The sequence below is a fragment of the Dermacentor albipictus genome, chromosome 5, assembly GCF_038994185.2.
Source record: "Dermacentor albipictus isolate Rhodes 1998 colony chromosome 5, USDA_Dalb.pri_finalv2, whole genome shotgun sequence".
Taxonomy (NCBI): Eukaryota; Metazoa; Arthropoda; class Arachnida; order Ixodida; family Ixodidae; genus Dermacentor; species Dermacentor albipictus.
In genome coordinates this window covers 21,645,944-21,658,903 of record NC_091825.1, presented here as the reverse complement: position 1 = coordinate 21,658,903, position 12,960 = coordinate 21,645,944, and the positions used below count along the sequence as shown (strand labels likewise).

At 46.3% G+C, this 12,960-nt stretch overlaps 1 protein-coding gene across 1 annotated transcript in view; it reads left to right on the top strand.

The window, feature by feature from the left end:
• The window catches only part of Rai1 (Rat1 Interacting Protein 1), an 81,383-nt gene that overhangs the window by 29,279 nt on the left and 39,144 nt on the right, over positions 1-12,960 (top strand). The window contains exon 4 of the mRNA XM_065427192.2: positions 10,279-10,414. Within this exon, the coding sequence (XP_065283264.1) occupies positions 10,279-10,414 (136 nt within the window). The remainder of the gene's footprint in view (positions 1-10,278; positions 10,415-12,960) is intronic.

Genomic DNA, 12,960 nt, shown 5'->3' with positions numbered 1-12,960 from the left:
TTCTTCCTAAATTTCCTGTCTTTCTCAGGTGGCTTGGATTAACCTTGTACAGTAAATTTTACCTTGAATATAGTGCATTGCGTTAGAGCAGTGATGTATGGCTGGCGTGTGCAAGCCATTTCTCTGTTAAAAGTTGTAGCGCCCCCTTGTTGGGCTCTGTGGTGAGAGGCTGTCATCATTGCTGAAGCAACTACAACCAACATGTACAAAGCATCTTTCCCTTGCTATCTGATCATACCGCTTCAAAGCATGTACGTACCGAAGGCTCTCTGAGCATTTTCGTTCAGCATAAAGAGACATTGCCATGATACCACATTATCCACAGCAAAAAGCCTGAAAAATGAGTAAGAATTATGTTACCCTTTCTTGTAGCAAAATTCTTCTGTACCAGGCTATAAAGCTAGCAACATGACTAGCTGTGACCTCCTGCTTAATGTTTGTGACAAGCTGCAAAATGAAAAGCTCGCAACACTGACAGCTTTTGCTGACACCTCCCGTAACAGTTACCCCACATCACTCCCTGAACACAATCCAAGGCGCAAACTCAGACACTGACTTGCTAGGACTTACCGAAGCAGAATTATGTGAGGGATGGAAAGACCAAAACTTCATTGGAGTACAAAGAATCAAAACTAGGAAAGAAATGAAATAAATGAAAAAGAGCAATGAAATACCAACAAACCATTTGATCAAAGCATCTGATCAGCAAAGTGTGCATAAGGTCAGCCCAACTCCGGCTGTGGTAATGTTTCGCCAGATTTGCTCTGATGGCATTGCATTCTGGCATCGCTTATTGCCACCATGTCTGCACCATTGCCACCTCGTCGCATTCTTCGTGACAAATGCAGCATGTGGTTCCTGCTGACACTGTTTCTGGTGCTGACTCTGAAAGGCTTGCGTTTGTCGACTTAAATGTGTGCAATGTAGAGATGGACGAAATGTCTTGTATATGATGCACCACCTGAAATGATCGCTTGAGAATATTGCCCCTGAATACAACTTACAGTTAAACCTTACTATAAGAAAGTAGGTAAAATCAGCAATTTGCTTCGTTATATTGAAGTTTCGTTGTATTGAAAGTCGACCCTTTATGCAAATAAGTACAGTCGGTGACCAATTTTTCTTACAAGAAAAGGGGCCGCAGAATTTTACGAATTATTGGGTAATCGAACAAAGCAAATTTGAATGAGAAAACGATTTATTTTGATAGATTTGAGAGTCAGCGACGAATGATATGTTTTCATGCCACGTCGACAAATATCTTCTTCACATCAGCGGTACGAATTAAGTGAAGCCAGCCACACTATCATGTTCACTACGCCGCTGCACTGGGATGGTGCCATCATGAAAAGCGCCGGCTGCAGGGAGCGAAAGCTTCGTCGGCCTCTCACTCCAACAAGTCACCGAAACTCGAGATTACGCAACCTCCAATACTAAACACATGGTAAGACAGTTTACATGGTGGCACACCATCTAAGCACGCCCACTCTTTGCACACGCGGCAGATTACATCTAAAGCAGGATGTGCAGCTGCGTATGCACTCAGCTGTGCTTAAAGCCATGCGCAGCCATGGCCTAGACGCGCGCCAGAAATCACAAAGCGTCAAATTATGCCCCTCCCCCCCCCCCTTCACCGCTTATGTGCACGCTTGATCGCTTTACCACGAGCGAGCTCACCTCCCCCTCTTTCTCTTTGCTAGCGTGGAAAGGCTACACTCGTGAAGCCACCATCTTTCTTGTCTCAACCTCGCAAACTTTCACTCGCACCTAGAGTACACAGTGCATGTGGCGTGATAGGATCTTATTATGCTTGGACTTTATATGGAATGTGATGCGGCTCCACTTTGGCAGTTGCTCTTGCCGTGTTGCCTGCGATTTGAGAGGTGCGTTTGCAAGCAGCCACTTGTAATTCAATCATTTGCTCATTGGCGGCCACGGAAGCTTTCTCTTATTGTCTCGGCATTCCTTTGCGAGGGAAGCGAAACTTTGTTATATTGAAATCGCATACAATACACTTTGTTATATTGAGGTTCTAAATACACGGTGTTCTATGAACAAAAGGTTAGGAAAAGTTAAATACTTTGTTATATTGAGAATTTCATTATATTGAAGATCATTAGATCGAGGTTTAATTGTACCTTTGCTTTTAGTGCGCCATCACGGCTTATCATACTTTAAGTCACACTGAGAAATCATTACCCATGCAAGGGTAAGCGACTGTACTTGTGAAATGTAGCCTGTGCAGGTTCGTAAAGTGCAGTTTACATGCTTTGTGCATGTTAGCTGGTCTGCGTTGCACTTGCCTGCAGTGCACGCTTGCGCTCTGAAAGCGGTGTTGATAGGAAAGGTGTGTTTGGCCTTCCACGACCCAGCATTGTGTACGCCACAGCCATCGCTCGTGTTCAAGTATGCGTTCAAGCACCCAATGGCCACACAACGCGTTGCATTTTTACAGCAGCTCAAATCGCGTGTGCACTGAGAAAGCGTGCCGAGAGGGGCACTCATTGTTCAGCAGGCGTGTACAGTTCTGGGACTTTCACCATGTCCGTAGCGCTACCGCTCACTGCCAGCTGCACACATAATCTTCTTAGGCACCATTTATTAAGTACTGCTAATCAGAAAATTAGACAATTACCAGCCCTGCATCTGTGCCAAAACTACACTGATACACTGTGCACTTACAGGCAATTTATCCAGAGTGAAATTCTGTTGCACTTTGCCTTTAAAGAGGTACTAAAGGGAAACTATAAATAGCTTTAGAACCCTTAAGGGGAGATGCTCCTCGGAAACCTTTTTTTAAAATATTATTGCTAGGCAAATGAAAATTGTACCAATTATATAGCTCGATATCCTCATTCCAAATATGTATTTAGTTTTAGGATAGCTTGGTGCTTTCATATCCTAAGTGCCATGCATTAGTGAAAAACAGTGCATGTTTGTGCAGCAACTGGACCTAGCAGTTGGCATGATATAGCAGTGCAAAATGGCTTTTCTTGTCCCTAACGCTCCACTGAGTGCTAATAACCAAGATAAGGCAATTTCCTTGACAGGGAACATTTTGAGAGAATTTCATATATGGTGCTTCGTTTTCAGTGGCTGGTACCCAAGTGCATTGAACATTTCCATTCTTAAAACTAAATTGATTGCACTAAAACCTAGATAAGTGCATTCTACACATCTTAAAGATTATGCACACCGAATTTGGTCTTGATTGGACTAAAATAAGTACATCAAATGTCATGCACAAAAGCCATGTTTGGCCAAAAATATGAAGCTGAGAAAAACACAATTGAGAGTTATAAAAGTTCTTTATTTGTGTTGTAGCACTGAAATCTATATAAAAATTGCACATAATGCAGGCCAGGGTATCTAGATCCAGTGCACAACTTTAAAATTCACCTGTGCCATATGTTGTTCCCTCAGAGTCTTTGTGAGCACCATGCTGACCCACTTCCTGTGCTGTTACTTTCCGAGCCAACTCCATCAGCCACTGCTTTTGTAGCAGCGAGGTGCACTTTCTTTGTTATGGCGGTGAACGATTTATGGTGCATCGGTTTTGGAAACCAAGAACTGCACAAAATCGGACAAGTTGATTGTGTCCAGCTCCATTTGCGCGGGCCGCAACCACTGCCTTGATATCCACGGTGAAACTCTCTTGGGCTAGCCGAATTGCACGCTCCACGGTTAGCGTCATTTGCCGGAGATGCATGCCGCGACGAATACGTTGACGAAATAACGGACGTGGTACACGCTGCATTGTTGCAACACAACTCCAAAAAGGATGCGAGTCCTTTCCGTTTTTTGGCCAACTCACGGATAAAAAGGTCTTGCCGTCCGTACGCCGTACATGCCGCGGCGCTCACCACTGCACCAGTGTGTTCGTGACGCTGAACTCGCAGATAAAGGTGCTTGCCGTCTCCTCGCCGCTCCTATCTTGATTGTCGAAGATTCTCAACTTTTTGTCCGATGCGCTGACGAATTCGTCTGCACTGTCAACGAATCTTGAGCGGCCGGCCGGCTTTGAACCGTCGGAAGCGTCGCCGTCACCGAGGTTAGGGCTTAGCTGCCGCGGATGTCTCCATTGCACGCCACTTGACTTTGTGGCGAGTTCCCTTGAACTTGTGCTCCGAACAATACTTTCGAGATCGAACATTGTGTTTCTTCACGAGATCCATTGAAACAAGGAGCAGGAAAATGTGTGAAAGTCTGGGAACACGCCGAGAGAGCTGGGCGTCGCAGGAAGAACAGACAAGCTGCAGCCGCGCCGCGCGCTAGCAGCCGCTCGCGCAGCTGGAATCGCACCACGTGATTTAGAAATCCAGCGAAAGTACTTGGTTTTGGTGGAGAAATGTTATCTTTATTATTACTTCTTGAGAGATTGTGACGTGGCAAAGACGACCTCGGAGAAAAAAAGCGTAGGCCTACTGCCTTGCACAAGCCCAATGGCTTGCGACGCCGCGATTTGACGCATCACGCGCTGGAAAATGGGCCAGATTTGTGCCCTTTCGTGCCACCTCGAGTGCTTTCACCGTGTTTATTTATAATTTCCTGATCAGTTACTGCTCTGATTTCTTTATATGTGAAAGAGGAGGGATCATCCTTACTGAAACAGTCGAAAACACAAAACTGATTTTTTTAAATGAAAATCACCGTTTTTCGACCCGCATCTCTCCTTAAGTGTTCTAAAGCTGTGTTTTCGTTTGCAGTACAATCTTGTTAACTCTGACTCTTATATCTTAAAATACAGTATAACCTAGTTGATACGAACCTGCTACATACTATCCCTGGCACCATTGCTCGCATTCGAAAGACACGATATTTCCTAATACTTTTTAGAGCGCAGCTCTTAAGCAGCTGTTCCTTGCGCAAGCATCGGTGTAATTGAGCAAGCGAGCGCAGCGAATGAAGAAATACGCGAGGAGGAAACTGGAGGAGGATGGTGCAGTGGAAGCATGAGGTTTTCAGCGAAAGAGGACGGTATGGCGAAAGGGCAGAAAAAAAAACATAGTGCGGTGACGATTTCTACGAGATGGCACCAAAGTAGCGTGCATCGTCTGGGAGGTCTGTCGACGGTGGCTGTGGTGAATTGCCCACGCTGGCTCTCGCGATCTCCAGATTAGCGAGCCAGTCACGCCACACTTCGCTCCATTTGCAATGTGTCACACGAGACAGATTGTCCGTGCCAGCCAATATATCGCGAAACGAAAACACATGTCGAGCTGCATTCAAATTTCACATTAATGAGTATCGTAATCATCTGTTAATCTTTTTGACTGGTGCATATGTTCCGGAAAAGACGATCTTTCGGCACCATTGTTCGGTACATTGCCAAACTGGGATCATAAAAAGGTATCCAGTTGCTAGAGCCCATGCAAACAAGAAAAGGTACGAGGCACACACGTGCAATTGAGAACAGTAACTACTCGCCGCAACAGCTTCCCCACAATACTACTCGCACGCCCGTCTCATGTGGAAATGCCGGCATGCACTCAGTTTCCTATTCCACTGCCATCACCGCCAACCCTATTGTAATAAACATCTTCACCTATCTGTTTTGCAGCATGTGGGGTGTAGTGCCATTGGAAGTGTAGTGCAGGCTTTTAATAGGCGATAATTCAAGTGTGCCGCCATTCCCTGCTACAGGTAGCATGAAGTGAGTGTCATGTATTGCTCTGGTTGTAGGCACCGTATTCCAGCGTCACCCCACCAGCTTGATTTCATTTTGGATTCCAGTTGCTGTAATACAGCACTATGCAATAGGAAAACAATAACATGGGAGTCGGGTCGCTCGGGACCCGCCAGCCCATGAACGTCAGTGTTCGTGTCACAGCGATTCTCACCAAGTGGGCACGTCAAAGGCTGAAATTCCCAGGCCGAATTCGAGGAGTGTAAATGTAAGCTTGCTGAAGCTGCAAGAACGACAAACCCCATCGCGAGCCACTCAAGCTCCTCGTACTTGGCTTGCGTCGGTGTCTCGTGTTGCAACAATTCATGTAACGCTTCACCTTACGCGGATCTAAGGCACAGTTTACGCTAACAAATTTAATGGAGACTTCTGATCGCATGTTTTCCCAGATAGAAAAAGTTTTTTTCCTTCTTGCATTTTTATCCGAAATGTATGAGTGAGGTTTCACATCGTCGAGTAAGTCATAAACATTTTCAGGCCCTTGTGTCAACGCTCAGTGTTTCTCACTGCTTATCTCAAAGTATTTACGCCAGACTCTGGATATCTTGAAATATAGACTGAATATACCAGGGAAAAGGCAAAGCGGTAGTGTTGGCAGCGTCGATTGCACTCGCTTGTAACCCGGCGGCAGCTCGCTAGCAAAGCCGTGCCGGGCTGCACTTCCTGCTTCTCTTTTCCCCCCGTCTTTCTGTCAATCGCCACTCACGTGCACTTGCTCGGTTGCTTGCTGCCACTTTGCTGTGGCGTCATGCAGCAGTGGTGAGCTGGGATTTGGGTCTCTCTTTTTCTTCTGTCATTTTAGGAGCCTGTCTGTTGCACATTAATGTCATCACAGTGTATTAAAGGGCCCCTCACCAGCTCCGGTCTTCTTTAGCTGACAAGTGCCGTGCATACAAAGTGCGCTAACGATCGTGTCTGCTAAGTATTGCATCGCTACGTGCCACAGAAAGAGCTGAAATTTCAAACCGAACGCCGTTTGCCCTTCACAGGCGCCAGAGGTTCAGAGAGCCGGAGAGTCCACGGATATCACACAAGTGCGCCTACATACATCGCAGTCACGGAGGAAGGAAAAAGATAGGAGGGAGTATACCAACACGTGGTTGACGCCAAACCTGGTGGCCCAACACGTGATCACGTGTCAGAGTGTGCGGTTGGCTTTAGTGTTCCCACTCTGCAGGCAAAGCCATGGCGGGGCAGCTGAACAAGCACACACCGAATAAAGACTACTGGCATAGCTACTGGGAGCCAAACGTCTCAGCAAATCTCTACTCTTTCTCCGTGATCCCAACAAAAGAGGTCATGTGTTGAGCCACCACTGTGACTTCACGGAGCGTTTGCTTGCCAGGGCTGGCTGTGTGATGTAATGCTCCCTCCTATATTTTTCCTTCCTCCATGATCGCATTGTTGTGATTTCGCTTATAGTGGCACAGGATTTTGAAAATTATTCAAGGCAACATCTGTTATTTGTGCACTCTGTTGCTTCGATAGATGAATTAAAGTTTAGATTAGTAATAAAACACACAAATCGGATGTCTCCATGTTTTTTGTTTTGCTTCACACTGCATCAAGAGAAATGTACTTCCATTAGTCTGCTTGTTTCCACATCATGCTGTCATGCCCGCAGACAACGAAACTCATTTTCTACCATCTTCCAGTGAGCAATCATGCTCTGTGATCCGCTTATGTCTGCCATAGTGTTTGTGCAGCAATAAACACTGACTGACACTGCTAGTCAGGTTTTCTCGTGCACAGAGCGCAAAATTGTGCGATGCGTGAAACAAGACAATCACAACAGCTCGACACCATTAGTGAAAGTGTGCCGCATAGTAAGAAAGTGAGGAACAAAAAAAATGAGAGGGGCCCGTGACATATGCGTCACATGATCCTCGAGCTGTAGTACCGGGGACTGCACGGAAAGAATTTCACCTGCGGAGTCTAGACGGGGCAAGCAGAGAGAGCGTCTCTCTGGCAGTGGCACTCTCCTCCTGAAATAATTGGTTCGCGGCACTGAAATATTTCTATCTCAGCTATTAATGAACCAATTTGAAAAAATTATTGTGGCAGAACGCTCTCTAGACGGCACGCAACAACTTCCAGTGTATAACCGAAATTTGCTACGTGGCCTGTTGAGGGGCCCTTTAATAGTAACGTTGAGCAGAATGATCGGCACTCTTCACAGGCACAATCAGCCCATGCTGTGCCCAAAAGAAGCCAGCAGGCTTCTTTAGCCACAGCGTTTCAGCAAGGTTCCTGCTTGATTAGGAGGCTCACTTCATGCTTGTGCGACACGTAAATGCCACATCACTCATGGGCATCTGCTAAAGAAAACAGCAAATTCACTTTCCACAGTTCAGTTTCTGTTTTCAAAGTGCAATTGTCCAGAATTCAATACGATGCAAGAATTGCAAGAATTGGCAGTGTCAGCTTTTTGGATGTCGGGAATCGATCTTGCTCGGATGACTGGCTTCAAGTATTGCATCAGGATCAATCGTGCTGACTCTGTGCCAAGCATGCTGTCTTGCCCATAGACGCCGGTGTGTCCAGAGCCAATGCACACGAAAATGACTGAGAATATTACCCTCTAGGCATTTTGGAAATGCTCCATGAGGTCTGTGTGCAGCCAGCGGGCTTTTATTTTGGTGATTTCGCTTATCTAGAAATTTTTCCCTGTCTTTGCAACTTCGAGTTAATGGGGGTTCTGCTTCATTTGGCGGGAAATGCTCAATTTCCAGTGGAGACAATAAAGGCCAAAATTACCCTTTCTAAATTTCACATGAAAGCTGCAGCACCCTTTGTCACTGTCACATCACGAATTTCGAGCTATTTTCATTTTCACATATTTGGTTCCTTTTTGTGTGGAAGAAGGTTCTTAGAACTCTCTAAATTATTCTTTTAGTTATTCTTTTCTTTAAGCTATTATTCTTTTTGCATATTACTTTTATATTACTTTTATATTTTAGTTATTTCAGAAATTTTTCTTTTAGTTATTATAACTGTAGGTATTCTTTTTTACCGTCGAACCCACTTATAATGATACCGGTTTTAACAATATATCGGTTATAACAATGAGAAGCTGCTGCACCGTCAACTTTTGTATGTGTTCCATGGTGAAATAACCCGCTTACTACAATGCCCCGATGCTGGCTGCTGGGTGTCCGAGCCAAACGGTAGTGAAATGCAAAATCCTTAAAAAGGAAAAAAAAAAGAAAATGAGAAATTCCAGCTGCTGCAAGATGGACCGCTCCTCCAATAGCCGCCGCGCACTAGCTTTCCAGCCATCTCCGCGCGCCTGTCTGCCGTCACCGTTCCACCCCTCCGAACACGGATGGACCGCGTCAATTGCGCTGCTCACAGGTTGCTCGCATGTTGCTCACTGGCTCCTCACTCAGCGCAGTTCTGCAAACAGCTTAATCGCTCGCGTTCATCTTTGTTAGTTGCTTCGAAATCGTTCCTGGCCACGTGGTTTCTCAGCCTCGTTCAACCAACAGTTAGTTTGACTCGCCGCCAATATGAATGATGGCCGATGAACCCACTAATCATCGGCAATGCACGACATTGCCAGTGAAAAGAAAGCGCACGGCTATAGAGTTGGAAACTAAGTGCTTCTAACCGATGAGGCGATCGTCGCGAACGTGCTTGCATCAGATAGCGACGGCGACGACGGCAGTGATGATGCGGTAAGGCAGGAGGCTGCCTCAACGTTGTCCCCGTAGGAGGCCCGGCAGATGATTCAGCCCCTCTGGGGCTTTGTTATCGCGAGGAACCTTCCGCTGCACTACGTGGAGCACTTGGATGCCTTGGAGGATGTAGGCAAGCTTCGCGTAAAGCATGCAAGGCTAACAGACGTAGGGTTTTCTCGTGCAAGCCAGTGAGAAGTGCGTGGCAAGATGCTTGTGGCGATCTCTCCTCAGCGTTTCTCTCTTCTGGATGTCTGAAGCTGACAGGCTGCTGCGGCAGCTTTCTCAAAATTTTTAAAAGGCCCCTTTTGGGGCCACCAAAACGATGTTTCGGCAGTGCTCGCATATCGCGTGCCGCCCGCGACCCCTCTTTGCAATTGTTATAGCAGTGCCATTTAATGCCGACAGCCGCAGCTTGTTACACGTGATCAGAGCTCCCAGGAAGCGGTTAAATGAGTGAACAGAATCAGCATCTGGATGGAGGAAGGTGCTAGAGAGGGGCACTGACCTCCCTGCTATTATAGTTTTCTCACATCAGCTGTGCCATCCCCCTATTTTGATTTTTTTCATGCAACCTGGTTATAACAATTATTGGCTGTAACGACGGAATTTTCGTGGAACTTGAATATTGTTATAAGTGGCTTCGACTGTATTGCCAAAGTGGTAATTAGTCACGAGCAGGCACCATCCAAGTCCACGAAGACACAGACATCTATTGCAAGAACCTCAATGTGGCGTTGCCACCCATCTTTCAGTTTTCTGCCTTTACTTGACTTTACTTTACTCCACGTGCAATAAGAGTGAAATTTTCAGTGTTCGGTAAGGGTAATGTGTAAATATGCAATAACTTAGTACTGCCATTAACTTAGTTCCATACATGCTTCCAGAACTTTGTTCGTTCTCTTGTTTTCGCAGGTTCAAGCTGCTCAAGTGGTGGGCGCAGTCCTTCCTGGTGGGGATCCCACGAGTGTTGTGTGGCTTCCGTGACGACAATGGTCTAGTAGGCACCCTCGAGGAGCTGGACGTCCGCGAGATGACCCACAGGGCAAAGGTCAGTGACAACTTCACTTGCAGCCTCACTGCAGTGTAATTCACACCTGCCAATTTTCCTGAATTTTCCATGAAGTTTATGAATTTCAGCTGGTTTTATGCTTTCACGAATGATGTGTAAAGTTTTACAAGGAATAGATGCTGTTCGCAATTTGCGAAGGTTTTGCTCATTGGTTCTACGACCTTCTATTGGAAGTCGTCTAATAGTGGAAGGATGCAAGAGGGGTGCTTCCTTTGAGCATTTTTGTACAGACAAGTTTCTGAAGCAGACGAAATCAGCAATGGCAAAGTTGCTGAAAAAGTCAGTGTAATCTGAAAACTATGTTTTTCTTGTCAGCAATTACTGGAAGCTTGTTGCTGCTTCTGTGCTGTGCCTAAAGGTAAGTCATCGTTAATAAAGAGCATTTGTATCCCTGAAAAAGCCTCCTTTCAGGGCAAGCTTTGTTTTTTTTAAATGTGTGTCAGACACCCCACCCCCCCTTCCCATATTGAGTTCGTGTCCACATACAAATCTTAGTGATTTTACGAATCTTGATGTTCACAAGTTGCAGGCTTAATAACACCATGTACACAACAACATTTTATGAAACCAAAAATTTTGAGAAAGGAAAACACGGGGATCTAACACAATGTTGGGATCTAAATGATAGAAAGTTTATTTGAGTTGGTGAGGTAGCAGCAATAGCAAATGACATGAGCACAGCCTCATTGCCTGCAGCTGTTTTCTCATTTGTTGTAACGCAGGCACAGGAGGCGGTGCACAGACACCACAGGCACACAAGAAGAGCACTGTGCTAACTTTCAGCTGCAGATTTATTTCTAGTTTTCACAGCCAGACTTATGCCACTCAAAACGTCATAGATGATGTGTACATTGTGTACAAATAAAACCACAGAAACAATGATGAGTGACTTTGGAGTCATGCTCGTTAGAAGGTGTTTCGTTTAATGAGTGTGACAATGCTTGAGCTCTTTACTTGATCGTGGTATCGAGGGTTTGCTGATGCATGCATCGCCAGAAGTTGTATGTTTCTAGCTCCCACAACAAAGTATGCCATTTCACACTTGCTTCTGCTGTAATCTGCGTTAGCACTTGCATCTTTGACAGTGAAGGGCAAGGAAGGAAATCACCGGATGCCATGTTCTTTGTCCTTGTGATGTAGCCAGCTGTTAGCCGTCTGCATCGTGAGGATGAAGGAGATGCTCGTCGAGCGAAGAAAGTAGGTGAGAGGTGTATGTATGGAGAAGCACGGCACATATTTAGATACACTTGGGCATCCGGCCCCTTGTGTCCATTCTAAGGGATTGGCCAAGAATGGGCTCATACCCAGTGGCACAACCATATCCCAGTTTTTTTTTTTTAAGACTAAAGTCAAACACTAAATCGGTTTTGCCTGATGAGGCAGGTATTATTTCAGAGCTCTAGCTTCATTAATTTTGTAATGACACGTGTACTTATCTTTATCGGGCAACCACGTTTCGCCGCTTAAACAACTGTAATCGCAGAGCGAGGGACGCGCCTGCATGTATCCGACGTTTCTGGAAAGTTATCGACGCTTCTATCCGCGTGTCTGTTGTCGCCGAACCTTGTGTTATCAGATTTCACCGCGTGACACGAATGGTGTAGAACTTTGTGGAAGGCACGCGGGTCCCATCAGTTAATCTGGAACATTCGATGACTGATCTATAAAAGCCGACGCGCTTGACCCGCTGATCAGATTTTCGACGATCGCCGAGCGTGTTCGCCGCTATCGTTGCGCTATAAGTGTAGCCTGTTTTGTGGGCACAGGTTCGCCCAATAAAAGTTAGTTTTCTTGTTCACAGTATTGCTACTGTCTTATTCAACGTCACCACCACGTGACATCTGGTGGAGGTGCTTGTGCGTTCATGTACCGAACGCCCCCGCAAAGTCGCGACCCAAGCCCGAAGCCCGAGGACAGAACCAACATCGCCGAAGACCAGCGTGCTAGCCGCAGACTGCAAGGACTGCCCCCAGAGCACGGACTTCTACCTGAGACGACAAAGAAGATCGTGGTCAAGACAACGCCAATGGCTGCCCCGGCGTCCCCTGTTATCCTACAACAACCTCGGGACCCACCAACCTTCCATGGAGCAGCGACTGAAGACCCGGAATCATGGCTGGAGACCTACGAACGAATCGCAACATTCAACAACTGGGACTCCGACGAGAAGCTGCGGCATGTCTACTTCGCCTTAGAAGACACCGCCAGAACTTGGTTTGAGAACAGGGAATCGACCTTGACAACGTGGGACCTGTTCCGTAGCGGCTTCCTACGCACCTTTACAAGCGTCGTGCGCAAGGAAAGGGCTGAAGCTATGCTGGACGCCCGAGTGCAGCTACCAAACGAGAACGTTGCCATTTTTACGGAAGAAATGAGCCGTTTGTTCCGCCACGCCGACCCGGATATGGCTGAGGAGAAGAAAGTCCGCCTACTGATGCGTGGGGTAAAGGAGGAACTTTTCGCCGGGATGGTAAGAAGCCCACCGAAGACCGTCGAAGAGTTTCTTTCTGAGGCGACGAACATCG